Below are 20,855 nucleotides of genomic sequence, written 5' to 3' on the forward strand. Positions count from 1 at the left end.
AAGATACAAAAATACGTTTTATTTACAGACATCAATAAATTAAAAATACAATAAATGCAATGAAAAATAAACCTTAAATTATTTGTCTTATCTAAAATGTCATTTATGGGTTAACAGATCTTAATTTTCCACTCCCAATAACATGCACTGAAATTATCATTCATAATACTGGCAATCACAACTGGTATAGTCCATTTGATGACTCTGAAAATAGGGAAATTAGTCAATTAAAGTCATGTGAATAATTTGGATTTTATTTGCTCTTTTCCAATATCCTCTGAAGTTTGATGCATATTAGCGCCAAATGTTGGTTTTCGTGCCATTTCTATTGTTTTCGATCCAATTGTTGTCTGTTTAATACTTGTGCTTAATATGCAACATTGAATAAAAAATCGGTTCATTAAATTCATATTATTCAAAAGAAAAAATGCAAATGGTGTTAAGATATATGATTTGTTCTGTGAAGTATTTCAAAATTAATATTTATGGGCAAATACATGTTAAAGAGTCTGTACAGTAGATTTAATTTTGACATGAAAATTGCACCAATTTAGATAAATAATTCAATCCATGATTATTTTCAACTCGTACAGAAATCATTTGTCCTAATATGCACCAAACTGTTAATCATTATCAAATATATGATAGGAAATAATTGTGTCATTAGTTATTTTTCAGTCACCAGATGGACTATGCATTGCTTGGCATAATATAGTATATATATCTAGTTAAAGACTTGAAGTGTCTATATAAATACATCTTAATACTGTAAAAATCATCTGTTACTAGCTAATATCTCATATAATTTGATGATATATAAAAGTGATTTAAGCTCAATGTAAATGAAAAGTGATGTCGAGTATACATAAACGAGACAGCAGATGCTTAAAACACAAAATCCGGAAACAATTTATATATAATTTAAGCAATGGAATCAACACTCCTTTTTGGAATTAATTATGAAATGAAATTCGTAGGCTATTTCAACGAGGAGACATACTATAAGATTTAGAATTAATTTGTCCAGTCAATGTTTCTTACTAATATAACTTAAATATGCCACACTGGCGATTTCGGAGGAAAATTGTATGACTGTATACACATAGGATTTCAATTTGGTAGATTAACAACCAGCATAAAAGACCATTATTCAGGGAGATCATCATCTGCATATAACATAATGTGAAGTTTAGATAGAAATAACACCCTTCTATCTATTTTCGGGGGGTACGCCTTGTATGAAGCATGTAATGTATGAACCAGGATTCATTTACCTCAGATTTTCTCATTAGAAATATTGATGACCCTTAACAGATGCACAATAGTGAGTACACAGCTCAAACAAGTGGGATCATGAAATGTGTGCCTAAATGTCATCGTAAAAATAATTTGTTTTATGTTGAGTTTGAAAAAAAACTTTGTCTCCGGGAAAAAAACCTGCCCAAACACTAAAACAATATATAAACAAACCGAATGATCGTTGACTTTTGAACCAATTGAATAAAACACATTTATCAAATTATTTTTTTCTATGGTTGAAATTATACTATAACTTGGACAATTCAGAAGCTTATAAAATATATATTATGCGTTAAAAATATATATGATCAATATCATTACTTAGTCACTTTTGACAAATAAAGGCCCAGTTTCAGGCCTCTTGTTTTTACTTTTTGTTGATCGCTTTATTTTTTTCTTATTTTGTTCCATATAAAATTCAATATCAGCTTTACCATCATATTGTTTTGTTCCATCAAATATTTCCATTAGTTTCTTCTTCTTTTTCCTAGGTCTTTTCTTCTTTATACTACTTTCTTCAGTTTCCGTAGATTCATCCCTCAAATGAAGTGGATCTAGTTGCTGTCGTCTGCTAGTGACTGTCGGCCATTGCATTGGATCTATAGTCTGTTTCCAATTATTTACTTTCTCATCAACCGTTGAAGGTCTATCTGATACTAGGTCTTCAACGGTGGTATTTGGTGACTGTTCCTTTGGAACAACAGTCATTTTCTTTTTTGTTCGTTTATACACGAATATCACAAGGAATATGAGAATTCCTATAATAACTAAGGAAATGGCACCAACAACTATTACTATCAATCTTAACTTGCTTGAATCATCCTTCACCTTCGAAGTTTCGGGAAGGTACGAAGAGTCATTACTAAGTCTTATCAATAATGTTGCAGACTGCGAAAATCCATTAGCAGTATCTTCTGTTGCCTGTAATCACATGACAAATGGTATATTTATTAGTGATTAAGATTATACCACAATGTTGCCTGCTGTATTTTAGACATTTTTACCTATTATGTCTGTTTGTTTTGTTCACAAGTGAGAGGTTTAGCTAGCTAATAAACCAGGTTCATTTTACCATTTTCTACATAAGAAAATGCCAAGTCAGGAATATGACAGTAGTGTACTGCTGTTCAAAAGACATAAATTCTTAGGAGAAAACAAATCCGCGTAACGAACTAAAACCGAAGTAAACATATCAACCATAAGAGGAAACAAATGAACAATAGAAATAAAGGCAACAGTAGTATACAGCTGTTCAAACTCATAAATCCATGGACAAAAAACAAAATCGGGGTAACAAACTAAAACTGAGGGAAACGCATAAATATAAGAGGAGAACAACGACACAACACTACAATGTAACACACACAGAAACGGACCAAGCATCAGACAAAATCCCACGAGAATAACAAATATAACATCAAAACCAAATACAAGAATTTGGGATAGACAAGTACCGTGACACGTCTTATCGCAATAGAAAAACTGAAATGCAACAAAAACAAACGGCAACATAGTTACATAGAAACTAAGTATTTAATAACAACTGACATATTTCTGTATTCGTACAGGACATTTCAAGAACAAACGGTGGGTTTAATCTGGTTTAGTGGCTAGCCAAACCTCCTGCTTATATAGCGATTATGTCAGTAGTTTATCATATATATATAAATTTGTAAACATTGTTAACCGACGATACTGCAATACATAAGCAACATAAATTGAAATATCTGCTTCTGAGAACTACTAGGCTCCTATGATATCAGATGTATTAAAAGTAAGACTTGATTTATTCGAACTGCTTTAAAAAAAAAACATTTGCATGCTCGCAATCGTGAAATTCATGTAAAGACTTATGAACAGTTACTTCACGCATTGCTCGGATGAATATCCTTGTTTTACTTTAAACTTGTTCTTTTCGATTGAATTTTTAATGAGTTTACCTTAAACGTCGACGAAGATCAAAGCATTATTTGCCAAAAAGTTAAATAACAAAAATACCGAATTCAGAGGAAAATTCTAAACGAAAAGTCCCTAAGCAAATCCCAAATGAAAAGCACAATCAATGAAATCCGGTGTATACAATAGGTACTGTATAAATTACTAACATGGTTTAATGATTGTTTTTAGATATTTCAAAATGTTCTGATTACTGGTGTCAAGTAGCCTAGGAGGAAAGGAACAGAAGTCTAACTTACCACAATTGTCAAAACATTGACTGTCAGCACGTCGCCAATCTGTGTTATGGCGCCGGTACTCTGGTCGATTTCAAAACTAGAATGGTAGTTGTTTGGAGCTAGAAATTAAATCAATTTTTGTCACATGTTGGATTTTTTAAACAAATTCATAACATATAATTTTAGTAAAATACCAAATATTTCCTGTCGGTTTCATAGGTTTCAAAAGTGACCTTTGTAAAAATAAAATTCGGAAACAGTGACGAAGTCAAACAAAATATGTCGGGGAATAAAGAATGGTCGAGAATGACATTGCAATGATAGCTTATTAGTAACCATATTGTTAGAATCCGCTTTCACATTTAATGACAAAAACCTAATCATAGGCCATTCATGGGTAAACCTTTTTGTTTGTTAACGTAGGCAACTATATATTACAAATATATAACCATTCATATGCTGCACTCGCCGTATCCATAATCAACATCATCCTTTCCTTGATCCCGATGTTGTCGTTATTACGACGAACGTCTTGTCGGGACAGGAATTGCATACCGTTCTAAAGCACCTGGATTACCCCTGTCTTTATTTGGAATCGTGTAATTCTATCTGTAGCTTTGTGTGTTGTGTTTTTGAACTGTTACTGGCTTGTTCTTTTTCGTTTTGCTATTCTATTGTTTACATTTCTTCGGCATGTCTTGATGGTCTCCTGTTATTATCTCTACCACTTTTTGTTGACTTATCTTATTTGGTTCTGCTCACAATTACAAGATATGTATGTAGAGGCATTAATCATTTGTTTAATTAAAGTGACATATTCAATTTATAATTATGCTGCTGGAAATTTACATCAGAGCATTGGGAAAAGTATTGAACAATGGACAAAAGTCGTAGAAATCTTGGTTGCGCAATTTTACTTTTAATTATTTGAAAAAAGGTCAAACACAAAAATACTGAACTCCGATGAAAATTCAAAACAAAAGGTACCTAATCAAATGGCAAAATCAAAAGCTAAAACACACAAAAGGAATGAAAAATTGTCCATACTGAACATTCAGATATATTAAAACATTAAATGAAAAAATGGAGAGAAAAAAATCATTAAACAAATCAACAATATGAAAGATGCTAAACCTCAATGCGGTACTAATTATTCAATCATGTACCTAGTTTTCTATCCGTTCGTCCGCCCACTCGACAACCTAACATCCTTATTCTTTAATGTGGTTTTGGATTTTGTTCGACCCAGATAAACAATGAAGGAAACTATAAATGAAATAAAAATGCCTCTTTTTAACTTACATTTCTTTATGCTATACTTTATACTAGAGCCAAGGGAATCTTGGTCTTTTGCTATTATATCTGTTGGTTGTACTTTTATAGGTCCCTGAATCAAACATAATTAATAAGAGAATATATATTGGTAAGTGGTTTCTTTGCCATGTTTTTTTTAATATAAACTAATTCTTATTGGCGTCAATAACGCAATGTAATGGTATTTACAATGATACTTTTTTAAATGATTCTGTAATCTTCATGAAAAATGTTTGCTGCTACCTCACAATCGTTAAACTGTTTGAAGTGTTTATGACGTTTTACATCTTCATTGAATCTAATAACAAATATGACAAACAAGTGTTGATAGCAACACGAAAACGTACTTAAAGGTCCTTAACAATTGTAACTTGCGTTGTTTGTTTAATTACATAAATTGTAGATGGAGGTTAGAATACTGTGTCGATTACGATGTTTAAAAAATTGTATTTAAAACGCGTAACAAATAACTATTAGGGGGAGGGTCGGGATCCCGCTAACATGCTTAACCCCGCCACATTATTTATGTATGTGCCTGTCCCAAGTCAGGAGCCTGTAATTAAGTGGTTGTCGTTTGTTTATGTGTTACATATTTGTCTTTCGTTAAATTTTTTACATAAATAAGGCCGTTAGTTTTCTCGTTTGAATTGTTTTACATTGTCTTATCGGGGCCTATTATAGCTGACTATGCGGTATTGGCTTTGCTCATTGTTGAAGGCCGTACGGTGACCTATAGTTGCTAATGTCTGTGTCATTTCGGTCTTTTGTGGATAGTTGTCTCATTGGCAATCATACCACATCTTCTTTTTTATATATTTATATTTCTGTATGGAATAAAAACAGAAAATTCTGTTAAAGTAAATATACTTATCTGACAATACATCATATTATATATGATAAGAAATTTATTTCCCCCTTCAAATTTAATCTATGCGACAACTAAGGGAAGTGTTGCTTATGAAAGTTTGAATCGGTTATACACCATTTATGGACATTGGTAATGGTTTTTAATTCCAAAAAAACATACCCGCCAAGAAGGTCCAGTGTATGCTTCATATGGAGTAACTGAACAATTGTTCTGGCATCCAGGATACTGGAAAGATGGTGGCAAATCATCGACGTCAACTATTTCTATTTGTAGAGTAGTGTTAATTTCAAAACCAGATTCATCGATTGCCTGGAATGCATGCAGAAAACAGACAATGTTATTAAATCAGCAGTGACCTCCTTTCTCTTAAACGAGTTTGATGACGCGTGTAAAATAAAATATAAACGACAAATTTGAAGATTTGGCAATTCTAATAATGCTTATAGAGACAGATTATGTACACGCCAATGCGAAAGCAACTTAACCTTGCAAGATTGTTTTCAAAATTCTAGATGGCATTGCAAATTCTTTCAAGTAGATAATATAAACCTTGAAAAACCGTTACAAAAAAAATAAACAAACGTTGCATATATGTATTATACAATTTGTTAATGCTATAACGAATAAAGTTTCAAGTCCATGCACATAATTTATTGGGTACAATAACACTAAAATATTTATTAAAAAACGTTACCTTCAAAGTTATTCATAAAACATTTATATGTACATAGCTTATCATACCTTAACTACAACTATTAAAGTTAAAATGCTGATGTTATTTTTATGAAGCTGATCAAAGTCCGGAGATGCCTTGACTCGAAGGTTATCTGAGGATGCAATGGGTATGTAGAACCATGGTGTACCATCATTCTGAAAAAGAAATGCAATAGCATATACATAAATAAACATTCCAGAACTCATGTTACTTGATCAACATCATTATTAACCAATGAAAGTATCATTTCTTTCACTTAATCCTAAATTGTTTGGTTGGTTTCATTAATATGGAAACTACAAACCTGGTTTAAGTTCGGCTACATGAATTGCACGTGTGAGAATGTATGATGTGTCATTGAATAAAACGAGAAAAATATCGCCAAAGATAGCTGTGACAACCTATTTTATTTTGTATAATGTTTTGTTAATTTCACAAAATGAATATTAATTTACAAGTTAAAATTGTTTATTTACTGAAGACATTCTAATAATGCAATTAATTAAAATAAGATTTTGGTTGGTTTTGAGTTTGACTATCTAATCACTCTTTGCAGCGATCCTTTGGGAAAAGAGGCTGAATTGGAGAATGTATCCACTTGATCTTTAGACAATTATTGTTTAATATTCTGTTCAAATCCTTATTTCTGGTTGTAACAGTCAAACTCTTCATAATAATCAATTGCAAGACAAACTGCTGTCTGGTCGACTATTCAAATAACAGTATATTAAAAGTTAAAAAAAAACTCTGTGTTTTTGTTGTTTCGTTGTTTTCCTCTTACAGTTGAAGTGTTTGCCTCGGTTTTAGTTTGTAACCCGGATTTTCTTTCTCGTTGTTTGACTTTCGAACAGCGGCATACTACTGTTGCATTTAGTTTGGGGATCACATGAACTCAAAACGCTGTTAGACCGGCAGGTATAACCAGTAATGCGTCACCTCACTTAGTCAATCAATCATAATCCGCAATCAGTACAACTGCAGATCAGACGATCATTACAGTATCTCAAGATCAAAGACAGCAAAACATGTTTCTTTAGAGTTGAGACAGACATATTGTATAGGTCCCTGTAGTGCGATTTAAGTCATTCTTCCCCGAGACTATGCTGATGTGGGTTTTGTATCATGAGCACAACCCTATTGTTTAAGACCGTATAATTAAAACCAAATCACTGTTTTGAATTTCAAATTGATTTGTTGTTGAAAAGGATGAAACTTTGTATTTCCTATATGACAATTTTGACATTATAACCCAAATTTTCAACAGGTTCCAAAATTGCGTCATTGTGGTTTTACGTACTATTTACCTTTTAAAAAGAATAGTTTGTAAAATAGAACTACATTTCCATAACAGAAAAATATCCTGTTAGAAAAAAAAAGATGATTTCTTTTACATTTTTTTCTTTCCAAAATCGATCAAAACCGATATACACTATTTACTGTGCAATAGATTAATGTAAAAACCTATCAGTACGAACAACGATTGACCGTACTAGGTATTCATTTATCAATTGCAGTATTATTGTATAAATGATAAAAACTTTTGAAACGCCTCGTTTTTCGCCGAAAATTGATATCACGAAAATGCTTAACTGTCTTGCGTGACAAAATATTTGTTGAGTTTGGTGTATTGACATTTTAGCAAACATTCAGTATTCCAATAAGCACTAATTGTGCACCACTTCTGGTCGACGTGCTTTTTTACTCATACAAAGCAGAATTCATACAGAACATTTACAAGAACAAAAAGCATCTTTCATGAAAATACGGATTTTTTGGGTTATTAAAATTTTCTGTTACAAAATTTTAGAAATTATTATAAATTAAGGAATGTATCTCCCGCATGCAAAGCTCTGATTCCTTTCACGGATTTTGCTATACTTTTTTTTTTAGACATTTTGGATTATAACTCTTCATCTTTTATATAAGCTTTGGGTTTCAAATATTTTGGCCACGAGCATCACTGAAGGGACATGTATTGTCGAAATGCGCATCTGGTGTAGGAAAATTTGTACCGTTTATGTTATTTCAAGGTTTTATAATTTCTCTTTCAAATATATCGATTTGGTTCTGTGTTTGGCTTTTATTTCTTTTTTTTTATTCTAGCGTCAGTATTTTGTAGACGAAACGTGCGTTTGGGTTTAATTCAAATTTTCAATCCTGGTATCTTTGATGAGTTAATCTATCACTCATTGACCCTTATTTTAAAGAGTGATTACAACTCATATATCCCAGCGAATTTGAGATTAAAGAAAACACCAAAAGTAGACGGTCTGTTTCACATTTTGATCAGAGATGGGCGACTTTAAACTAGAATATAAGACAAACGTGATGCTTTCAACTTTTCAATAGTCCACCTCCCATTTCGTAGCAGTAGCATGCATTTTTAAGCTAATACGTTACGATCGTGCATGTTTATAATATACGGACTTCATCAACACCGGTGCATTCCTTACACAAAAGTGCACTTTACACAAAAAACTGCCCCAGGAAAGGTATGAAGAAGTACGACCGAAATCCACACAACATCCGTTTAAACGAACACCATAACTAAATAATTGACTAAACCGAAACAACGTGTCAGTGTCAACTAACTTCCGACATGTTTTGGTCATTAGATATCAGTTGTCTGATCTGTACTTTCCCCGATTGTATCATATTCTCGTTTGTAGCATTACAATTGACTGAGTTTGAATATGCATTCATATCAGAAGACATATATATTGTCGACACAACTGTCTCGCTCACTTTAGAGTTCATTCAATTCACTCAGTCAGGTTTGTTTGTTACATTAATTTGAGTTGTCTCTTTTCGTTCGTCGGGTTTGTGTTGCTTGGTCTTTAGTTTTCAGTGTTGTGTCTTGTGTACTATTGTTTGTCTGTTTGTCTTTTTCTTTTGTAGACATGGCGTTGTCAATTTTTGTTTTTATCTATGTAATGGAAAGTCCCTCTGGTATCTTTCGTCACTCTTTTTCAATAGATTAACAAGATTTTAATATCAATAAACTACTGTCCCCTTAACTAATTCATCAAAACTGTTTGCCAACTATTTCAACCTTCTTCTAATCCTCCGTAAATTAAAGGACTAATATGTAAAACTTATATACGAGTTTTTCCCCCTTTAAATTGAAATTTGTGAATAATAAAAAGTATAAAAGTTAGTACCTGAAAGTTGCTTGTTTTTACTGTATATGTGAAGTCTTTTAACTGAGGTGTAGGAATATCGCTGTCAATAAGGTATGGGAATATACTTAATACTGATGTATAATTGTTCGTATTCTAAAAATTAAAAATATATATTTAAAAACAACAACAACACAACACAGATGATCAAATAGTTGAACGAAGTTAAATTAAGTATTATATCAATAACAGTTTGCTTCTTAGTATTAAAAAGAATCAACCAGATTTCATGTAGTATTTTAAGCTTTACTATTTTAATGATAGATTTACAAAAAAAGTTCCTTTCTCTTTCTGCCTCGCAAAATACAAAGAAGTTTTAACTTACACTTGCCTGAAAAAAATCATGGACATTGTATGAGTTTTACAATTTAAGTTGTTAGAAGCTTTAAACCATACAGAAGGAAATCATGCTATTTGTTAAGTCTGAAAACAACTTTGTAGCATATATTCCAACAAGCTAAATTACTTGTTACTGTGAAAAATGCGGCAAACGGGCAGATGCATTACTCTACAAGTAACATGGGTCTAGAAATCAACAGAAAGACTTAGCAAAACTATGTACTGCAGACTTGTGTTTGATAAAAGATCAACCTATAACCTTTCATCAAAGATGTAATGAACGGTTTAATTTATTTTCTCCAGAAAGCATGTAACATATTTTTTCTAAAAGGCAACATATTTTTTTTATCATTATTCATTTGAATTTTCTTTTGGAGGGTCAACATCTTGCGTTTTTATTATTCCATCTTTTTAGGTGAATGCCATTTCAGAAGATTAAACAAGCTATACCTTAAATTCCAAAGGAATGGAAATATGCTTGCGTTGAAATTGCGAGAATTTTAGTATTTGCATCTATATGGTAATATTACCTCGTTAACTTTAATTATTTTGGGAAACGAATTGTTGAAATGCTGAGGAAATTCATTTACAGATTCAATAATAACTCTGATATCCTGAAAAAGAGAACATGTCATTATTATATTGTCATATTGAAAAAATATGGCTATCTTCATGTGCTCTGTTTTACCCTTAAATTAGTGAAACCAATTTCAAGTTGAAAGTAATTAGATTTTGTTTTGAATTTTTTAACAGATTTTTAATATATTTTTACGCACAATGAAATAGTTATTCCGTGCTATGCATTGCTCAGCTGGCGCATCTTAAATAACGTTTTTATGCATGAAATGTCCTTTTTATTCATCACAATAGCTTAATTCATCAAGTAAGTTTTGAATCGTCCATACATATGAATTATTCTGTCTTATTTGCAGAAATACAAAATTATGTCGTCAAATTCATGAAGCTAACATGCTCATTTGACTTAGAATAAAGGTCTTCTGAAAAATAATTTTATTGTGAAAGAAATTCTGATGAATTTGATTCGAACTTTTTTTCTGCAATGCATATACTTGTATTTATGTGATTTTATATACTGTAAACCAACTTATTTTCGCGAGCGATTTATTTTCGCGACTTTCGCGAGTAGAAAAATATCGCGAATATAAATCGTCGCGAATATGTGAAACTATGTCTTATTTCTTACTTAACTACATCAAGTTTACTGGAGAATCGCGAATTTAAATTGCCGCGAAATAGACTTGAAAGGGCGAAACGCGAAATAAAGTATCCGCGAAAATAAGTTGATTTACAGTAGTTCGCGTATATATACTATTATGCAGCTTTATATTATAAACGGTCATGATCCCTGAAAGTTATTCAATCATCAATCTCAAATATAAATGCACTCCATGGCAGTTTTTCTTCAACTTAAACCGTTGTTTTATTAGTTTTCACTTGTCATTTTTGAGGAAAGAAACCAATATCTAAAGTTACATATATTAACACATAACCTCTGATATTACAATGTTTTACTTGTAATCTTCCCTTATGAAATAATCTGTACCTTAGGGACGTTGTCCGAACCAAAACAGTTAACTTTAAAATGGATTTCTTTAAGCTCCCCTTTACTCTGAAAAGAGAAAAAAACACTGCAATATGCTTCAGCAGAAACCTGTTAAATCTTAACACTGAACTTTAATATCTATGTCTCACTTAGATATGTCTTACCAATATGCCTGGCAATTCCAACTCTAATCTCCACGATACTCTACACTGACAGGTTTTGAATATGACTGTATAGTTTCTGAATAGATCCAACTTAGTAGTTATGTCAAAACTCTTGTCGCAAAAAATGCCCAATGCGCTGAAGACAAATCTATCGGTTAAAATTGTTCTCAACTTTTATGATAATAATAACTTTTACAATTAAAAACCAATTGTTCAGAGAACAATTGAAGGTCTTTCCACCAGTTAATATTCTATTTTGATATTAAAATATAAAAAATCAGTCTAAAATGTCAGTTCATATGGCTTTATGATGTATAGATATGAATTTAAAGCAAAGGTCAAAATCTAAAACGTCAAATTAACCTATGACCTTGACCTCAATTTCAAGGTCACAAACTGAGGATTTCAAATCAAAAGACCCTAGTCTCTAATATGTATGGTTAATAAGTTATATCACTTTAAACATAATTTAAGATATGATAGGGGCTAAAACTCCCATTCATTGTTTACGCACCCTTTCAACTAAAATTATTTAGTTACCACATGTCGCAACTAACAATTTATACAAAATAATTTGTCGATATCTTATAAGGTTAATGAAAATTAGTGAAAATAAGACAAATTCAAAAATTAGAATATGACCTTGACCTTTGACCTTGACCTAATTTTCATATTTTTGGACCAAGGACCTCAAATCAAAAGATCCTAGGTCTCTATCACTTATGGTGTTCCAGTTTAATATACATTTCAAAATTTCAAATACAAAAAGGGAAATAACTCTCATATGGAGCGTTCATATTGCTTCGGTCAAAATTGGACAAATCATGCGGAGGATATAACGAGCAATTTTATAAAATAAATTTGTCGTAATCTTTCACGGTTGCGAAGGAGTTGTGATCACAAGGAAAACAGTGTTTGGGGAGATAACTCCTACAAAGAAAAGTATTCGGTTACACAGGGTAAATTTCAAAAGCGCATAAACTGTTTTATATCATATACCAAATATCTAAGCGACATATTGCGAAACAAATGTTTATCGCCAGAACAAAATTTGGCGGAAGAAGAAAAAATCAGAAGAAAAACAATAGGTCTTTCCACAGAAAAGTGGAAAGACCTAATTAAGGGGTTGGTACATTTAATTATATTATATGTTTTTTCAGTTGTTGTTGAAATCGGGATCTGCCACATATATTTCTTCTTTTTGATGTATTTGTCGTTGGTTTCTGCCTTATTGAAGTATAATACCTCATTTCTTTCTTTATTTGTCATAGATATTAACTTTGTATTGTCACCCAACAAATAGATAGTATAAACAAGTTTAAATATCATAAAACACTGTAAAAAAACTTTATATCTGCTCTTCATGGTAGCGAACTGTCATTTTTTTTTAACAGAAAAAGTATTCAAACTCAATCTTCCGGAAAGAACATTCAAGAGAGGGCTGGAATATTAATTGAGCAAATCTATAGCTAAATACGGAATATCGGATCGCCATTTTTTTCAAAAGATATAAAACAAATGAAGCTTTTGTTGTGATGTGATTCCTTAAAGCACTAAACCTATAATTTCGACTTACTGTATTCCTCCAAAATGTATCTTCCTTGTCTAGAGAATTATTTACAATGTTAAATGAAAGGAAAGCACTAGTGTCTGAAGTAAGAGTGAAATTGAAATAATTTTCAACTTTCAGTTGTAAATCCAAATTAGTAGTAATGTCATAATTGTTCACTTTAGTCGCATGAAATGTCCAATTTGTCGATGGATCAACAGTGACATTCCATATGACACCTGCAATAGACAAAAGTATGTTAGATTAATTGATTGTTGTTTGCTTAGCGTCTTGTGGTAAATATTGCATGCATTACTTGGACACACATTCTGTTTGAAACTCTTTGAGAGAGAAAAAACTATCAAAAAAGGAGATTAAGTCAGATAGACGATTTTGTGGAAGAAAGAAAAAATGTATTGAAAAAGAAACGAGCCGTTTCGGAAACGGTAAAATTTTTTTTTTACAAATAACACCTAGAGCGCGATTAACATTGAATGATCGTAACATAAAAAATAAAAGTTTTTTTGTCAATATACATAGACACTCACGACATGTTACTATTTGTTCCATATTGATTTAGTAAATTTTAACATAGTTGTCATAAACTAGAATTGTTATCAACGTGGGTAAGTTTTAAATATAAAATTTGGACAAAAATAAAAAGAACTCTTTTATAAAATTAAAATATATGTGAAATCTTTCAAAAGAGAATCGATGTTCCGTATAAGACCTACATGACCAAAAATATATTGTTTAAAAACGACTTCTCTCCTCCAACCCTAACCCCCAAATAAAGCCGTTTTTACCTGTATGAGTCTCGTTCACAGCTTTTACTTCAGGAATGTTACTTATGTATGTTCCACAGTTACAAAAAACTAAAATAAAGAATAACGTTATTAAAAAGAACATGGTGTATGTTAATTTTTAGTTTTATTGTTAGTCTGTTTAGGTTGCTGTCTCATTGACATATAAGTCACCTCTTGCAATGTATACCAAACACTTCTTTTTTATTTACTGTTTGAATATTGGTTTGATGATTTACAAAGTTGTTGTTTTTATTAATTTTTTGTCATCAATCAGTACTATACTGTCAAGACAAATATTGAACACTCTTTTATCGGAAATAACTTTCGATCCCACTTCAGCCCTGGTGAACTATTGGATGAATGCTGTTCTCACTGTTTTAAAAAGTGGTTGCAACTCACTTAGTCAACGGTAAAATAGATGGCGCTGGGTTTCCAGTTTATGATAATGTTCTTATTGGTAATACAATTCTAAATTGTTTGAAACATCTGATCTTCAAAACTTTTGGTCTGACGAATTTAATTCAAGGAACGACGTATATGGATATGAAGAAATCCATGTCATAATTTTATGGTTATAAATTGAACAAAAAATCAATTTTACATAACCAATATTTTTTTTTCTGAATTTGTATGATATATATGCCTCTAGACGATAAACAAATAACAGGCAGCCAAAAGTTTAGAGCAAACACTCTCATAGTAAGTGTTTTGATATTAAATTCTTTCGCCATAAATAGCTCAATCGATTTTATTGTTGCATTGTCATAAATCTAAATTGTAAATTTATATCTTTTTATTGTTTTTCAGATCACTTGACATGCCATGACAATCTATGTTATCCGGAGTAACATCATTCTGCAATTGCATACAATGTATGATTTATTATATAACAAATATTTGTTGGTTCGATTAAACCGTAATACACAAACAATATGAATGTTTTTGTTTGGTTTGTGTTCTGTAATGTTAGGCCTCCTGGAACTGAAAAAAATGACAAAACGTTTCATGTAAAACGGTTATTAAAAACGCATTCCGATATTTTTAAAAGAGAGAGAAGGAAAACAAACATTTTTACATATTCAATTACCTAACATTTGTACATGAGGTTCGGTTTTACGAAAAAATACATATTTCAAAGGTCTCTATGCTTATCATGTAAAAGATATTAAAAACAAATTTAATCATAAATAATTTGAAAATAGAAATGAAAGTTTGATAATTAGTAAATAAAAAATTCATTATTAAAAGTCTGAATATTTACCTTTTAATTTTTATAAATAGTTTGAAATTTAAAAAAAAATTAAGTATAATCATGTGATATGTATTTATTTGTTCCTACGACTCTGATTAATATATATATATATATATATATATATATATATGCTTATGCATACTCATGATATATGAAAACTAGAAAATAATAATTTTATGATAAGCCTTATGAGTCAGCTTTATAAAACAGTCACCGTTTATTTCAACAAGTTAGTACGCAATTTCGCAAGGAGAAATAGCCAAATGAATCGATGCCATATTTTATTTTTATTGCAAAAAAAAAGAAGTAAAATTGGGACTTGGTTAAGACAAGCCTTCTCAAACAATCCTAGATCATTACTCAAATCTCGCCGAATCTATAAAAATAAAATTGCAGTCTTACACACTTTATAATTGTGCCAAATGTTCAAAAATACGCAAAAAAATTGACAAATGTCACAAATGGAGCTATGGATTTCGGTAAATGGTTTTTGTATCAAATAAATTGTACGAAACAGGTCCAGCCTCTCTACGTATGTAATTCTTATTCACGTTTATAGAATTGTGAATCATATAGTTTCCTTGCTCAAATAAAGACTTTTCTGTTGATTTGTTTTTAGCTAAAAAAAATCTAACTACTGAATAAACAGGTTAGTACTTACCATTTGAAACTCCTGTTAGTACATAATATACCAATAGAAACTCACGAAACATTCCGATCTCCTAGACTGGAAGCTTATTCATAGTCAAAATCGGAAACTGGAAATCTGTAAAAAAAAAATGTCAAAATAATTCCCATGTCTCAAGAACAAATAAGACAAATATCATGCATTGTTTTAGTCATATCACACTTCCTGTTTAAGCTTTTATACTATTATCCTTATCAGTACAAACTATGAAAATAGTTCAGTAATGTATTGATCCGGGGACTAGGAGACCGTGTATTGATTTGTCATTTATTCATTTGATTTAGATTAAGACATTTTTTGAAAAATCCGGTGATATGGTGTACAGTGTAATCCTCAGGTGTAATCGTTTGTTATTATTACATGTCGGTGTAATGTACTGTACATTTATATCGTTTTATCAAGTTGTTGACCTCGTGGGAACGTTCTATTAAAAGAAATTGCCTCTTTTAACTATCAACAGTAATAGATAACTTTTGGGAATGAACAAATAAATAAAAGCAAGTACAGTGTTCATATACAAATGAAACGTTCTATATCAACGACCTTTCAAACGTGTGCTTTTTGTGTGAGTCGTCAAAGACAATACTAATCAAAACCAAGGAGTAAACAAAGACTCACAAAACCAAAGGACATTTACATCAACAGTTATAAATAATAATAAGAAACAACACGAACTCCACTAAAAACCGGGAGTGAAATTAGGTGCTCCGGAAGGGTAAGCATTTCTTGCACCGTATACGGCACCCGTCGTGTTATTTCTTTGTTCAGTTCGGTAATGATGGCAGGTAATTATGACCCAGGAAAAATATCAGATATGATTTCTGACACACTTATGTCATAATGGCCAATCGGCTCATGATTGCGACCGTAAAATTTCTCGAGTGATGACCTTAATTTGATTGATTCATAGCCCTGTCTTAGCAACTTTTGAGAAAGTAGTATTCCTCGTTCAACAAAATCAACGTACTTTGAGCTAGCTCTAGAGTAACGTATCAATTGAGACACATATACTCCACATGCTGGTGCCGCTGGGATGTTGCTACACAGAAATTGAAAGTTGACTATAAGAATAAGAATAAGAATAAGAATAAGAATACTTTATTAATCCAATTATGGACCCTTGCGGGTTTTAAATTTCATACAATGATTACATATAACTATAGGAAAATTAAAACCAAACGATGGAAGTTTTTAACGTCCTTGACTGGCTATACTGCCCTTGAACGGTCGGTAGTGTGAGTCGTCATCAGGTATTTCACCTTTATTAGTGACGCCACAATAGAAAATTCACCGAGCGGACTGCAATATTTTTTAATATTAACAAATTTTGACCAATTCAGTATTGAATTAAAGTGAATCTGATAACATCTAGTATATCAAAATATACATCTTAGACCACATGTTACACAGGCAAATTTTATTCACATCAATTTCACGTGAATTTAAGTTCATGTGAATTTCACCTCAAACGAGCTTATACGTGAAACTGACGTGAAATCAGTTCATGTGAGTTTTATGTCAACCTCGTGTGAATCTCACATGAAAATCACATGAAATTTTATCACGTGAAATTCACATGAATTTTTAAAATAACTTAATTCAAATAACATCTAAATTTTAAATTTTGATTAAAATCATGAAGAGTACCATTTTTTTTTCTTCAAAAGGTCACTTGAAATTCATGTGAAAAATTTCAGGTGAGATTCACGTAAATCTCAATTCACGTGAAATTCACATGAAAGTTTTCACGTGATATTCATATATAAGCTCGTTTAAGGTGAATTTCACGTGAAATTTTTCATGTAAATTTCATGTGAGATTCATGTGAAATTCATGTGAGTAAATGTCTGTGTAGAAGGGATTGTTTGGAATTGTAGTGTTAAGCTGTTGACACAACACCGTCTGCATTGTATACAATGCTCTAGACAATATACAAAAGTATCGATTTCGTAATAAAGGACCCTTTAATGCCTTTTTTCATCGGTTTAATAAAAGGTTTCCCGAGAGTACAGGTATGTGGTGTTTTAGGAAATGTTTAACGAAACACTTGCGTGTTACTAAACCGTAGGAAAACCTAAATCTTTGTCATTCAGACCTCTTTTGTAAACAGCTTCCTGATAAAAAATGCGCTTTCTAATAAAATTGAGAATGGAAATGGGGAATGTGTCAAAGAGACAACAACCAGACCATAGAGCAGACACCAGCCAAAGGCCACCAATGGGTCTTCAATGCAGCGAGAAACTCTCGCACCCGGAGCCATTCTTTAGCTAAACAAATATTTATACTAGTTGAGCATTTTTATAAATCCGCTTTGTTGCGTTGTGTTTTATTTTGTGTCTCTACTACTTATAAAAATATGGAGATGTGGTATAGATTGCCAGTGAGACCAATATCCACCAAAAAAATGTACGGCCTTCAACAATGAGAAAATCCAATACCGTATGGTCATCTGCATGGCACTTCGATAAAAAATAATTTATAAAACAGAAGACTAACACATTTTCAAATAAAGCGATAAGGAAACCAGGAACTCAAGAGTCTTTTTACCATTCCGGAACACCTGAGTATATACAACTAGTTAAAGATGGTGTTTGCGATGCTCAATCTTAAATTATTGTGTGAAGCTTAGTGGAAGTTGTTTGTCTTTTTGTTATTTTTCCTATGCTCGTGGTTTTTCTTATTTCTCCCATGGATTATGCCGTTGGACTTCCCGTGATATGTTGTTTCTCATATGTGTAAATTCATATTTGATATATTAATTTAAAAGAAAAGGGAAGTGGTTATCGGTAGATGTAAAAAAAAAAAAGTACCGCTTCCCCAATAATGTGTCAAAAAGAACCAAAAGAAAAAAGTAAAATTGCAAAAATACTGAACTCCTAGGAAAATTCAAAAAGGAAAGTCCCTAATCAAATGGAAAATCAAATGCTCAAAAACATCAAACGTATGGATAACACCTGCCACATTCCTGACTTGGTACTGGCAGGCAGAAAGAAATCATGCACGTCGCTTGTCTACTGAATTAAGTATAATTCTGCTTGTTAAAAGTTTTATTACGTTATTTGATAAATATGGTCAATGGTCGGGCGTGCCTCCAATGACTAGGTGAAATTAATGAGGTAATAATTATTCAAGGTTTGTCACGTATACCCAAATGTACCTTGTTAGTATCAAAGATAAAGCTCCACCAACTAAAAATATTTATTTATACAATGTACCAGTCGTTTATAGTTTTACATAAAAATGAGTATGGAAATGGGAATGTGCCAAAGAGACAACCCCGACTATAGAGCAGAAGACAGCCAAAGGCTACCACTGTATACTTTGTTATATTTTGCTAGTTTTTGAGATTGTACTGCAACTCCGTGGATCTTTGCGAACTTAATTGAGAGAAGCATTACGATTACTGATCATACGTCTTGTGTTTTCGCGCCTCATTTATTCGTTTGGTTGATAAAGCTTTACGTCATTTTCAAATTATTTGACAATTAAAACTAAAAATGCCTCGGATGAACAAACGACACAAATGAAGTATTAGTACGGAATCATTGTACAGTTATGACATGGTTTGTAGCTATCCGAAGGCAATTTCTAACCCTTATTGTACATTTGACGGTTATTGACCGAACTAATATGTACAAATACTTGTCAACGAACTAACCCAACTTATCCGTCAAATGGCGTCGACAGGATCCCTGTCAAATTAAGAAGTATGACATCTCTCCATACTTATATTCTAATATTTTGTTGGCAACAGACAGGTGAAAATAGTCGAGCAGGATCTGTTTACCCTTCCGGAGAAAATGAGGTTATCCCTAATTTCGGTGGCGCACTTAGTGTTCAATATCTAGATTAATATAAATTGTTGATGTTTTTTCTCTTGTCCTCTTCTTTATTTTTTGCGGTGGTGTTGCCTGTTTTAATTGGACTCTTCAAATATAACTATGACGATATAGACTACAATACGTACACAATAGCTAAGTCAGAAACGTGGAATTAAATAATTCAAAAACTGAAATTCTATGTTTTTTTTATTAAACATCTTAATTTCTTCGTAAAGCTCATTTGTCGCAAGTTTTCTTTGACCAGAATCAAAAACTTGGTTAAAGAAAAACTTCACTTTTATTGGTAGATTCTGAAAAGTCCATATAAGTTTTAAGACGAATAGCATTATATTCTATTTCATCCAAGTCCGTCAAACTTTTGATAAAAGCTTTCTTTCGACGGTAGCATCATTTAAAAGAATCATAAAGAAATAAAGAAGAAACGTGAAGAAGAAAACTTTGACAGTGTCAACGTGCCTTTAGATTTTTTTGATAATTTATTACATACCTTTAATTATTTCCTAAATCATAGAGAGGTACAACCAAACACAATATTAGTTACAAACACTACACGTTATTATCCGATTGTTTAGTAACTTAAATGTTTTGATAAAAATTAAACTGCTTTACAATCCTAGTAACGGAGCTATCTAGATCCTACCTTCTCCAAGTGTTTATTTAGTTTGACAGCTTCGACGTGATAATACATCCGGAAGATTACAAAACGTTTGTCCGAAACTACATACAACTTCTCTTGAGCAAATAAGTGTATAATGTTAATAAACTGTACTAACGACCTTTCGGTGAACACATACATACAAAATCATCCTCAAAATTATTGAAAAGATATTTTACAGGTTTGATGTATTTCAATTTAACGTATTCTATTCATCAGTCAAAAACGAACACCTTTCAAATGTATTCGGATTAAGCGAAGAGTGTCATAACCATGTATAAGAGGAACTTTTACTTTTAATACCTGCATTATTAGATACTTAATAAGCTGTATTGTATTGGTCCTTAGATGGATACACAAGTTTATTACCCTTTCAAGTACTATTGTAAATTTGTACACGTTTATTTTGAATATTGATATAGATTTGTTATCTGGAATAATGTGTAG

At 31.6% G+C, this 20,855-nt stretch overlaps 1 protein-coding gene across 3 annotated transcripts; it reads right to left on the reverse strand.

Annotated features, from left to right (window-relative positions):
• LOC139489252 (uncharacterized) lies at positions 1 to 20,378 on the reverse strand. Of its 3 annotated transcripts, XM_071275489.1 has the most exons (13): positions 20,241 to 20,378; positions 15,885 to 15,989; positions 13,972 to 14,040; positions 13,193 to 13,404; positions 11,453 to 11,518; positions 10,419 to 10,502; positions 9,532 to 9,645; positions 6,397 to 6,525; positions 5,815 to 5,964; positions 4,776 to 4,860; positions 3,495 to 3,592; positions 1,734 to 2,220; positions 1 to 204 (listed from the first exon to the last, which is right to left on the reverse strand). In XM_071275489.1, exons 2-13 carry the CDS (start codon positions 15,934 to 15,936, stop codon positions 176 to 178), a joined length of 1,575 nt encoding a protein of 524 aa, XP_071131590.1. In that variant the 5' UTR covers positions 15,937 to 15,989; positions 20,241 to 20,378; the 3' UTR covers positions 1 to 175. The 3 variants fall into 3 exon arrangements, with proteins under 3 accessions (XP_071131590.1, XP_071131588.1, XP_071131589.1); XM_071275487.1 differs by lacking the exon at positions 1 to 204 and having other exon boundaries at positions 1,515 to 2,220; XM_071275488.1 differs by lacking the exons at positions 1 to 204; positions 20,241 to 20,378 and having other exon boundaries at positions 1,515 to 2,220; positions 15,885 to 16,168.
• Positions 20,379 to 20,855: the final 477 nt, after the last annotated feature.

This window comes from Mytilus edulis, chromosome 9 (assembly GCF_963676685.1).
Source record: "Mytilus edulis chromosome 9, xbMytEdul2.2, whole genome shotgun sequence".
Classification (NCBI taxonomy): Eukaryota; Metazoa; Mollusca; class Bivalvia; order Mytilida; family Mytilidae; genus Mytilus; species Mytilus edulis.

What these genes read in the sequence shown, in the direction of transcription:
- LOC139489252 (XM_071275487.1), bottom strand. Translation starts at nt 15,936, where the DNA reads ATGTTTCGTGAGTTTCTATTGGTATATTATGTACTAACAGGAGTTTCA. An exon ending in AAATAATTAAAGTTAACGAG is followed by an intron (nt 9,646 to 10,418) that starts GTAATATTACCA and finishes TTTAATTTTTAG; the next exon opens with AATACGAACAATTATACATC. An exon ending in TAAAAACAAGCAACTTTCAG is followed by an intron (nt 6,526 to 9,531) that starts GTACTAACTTTT and finishes TTTCTTTTTCAG; the next exon opens with AATGATGGTACACCATGGTT.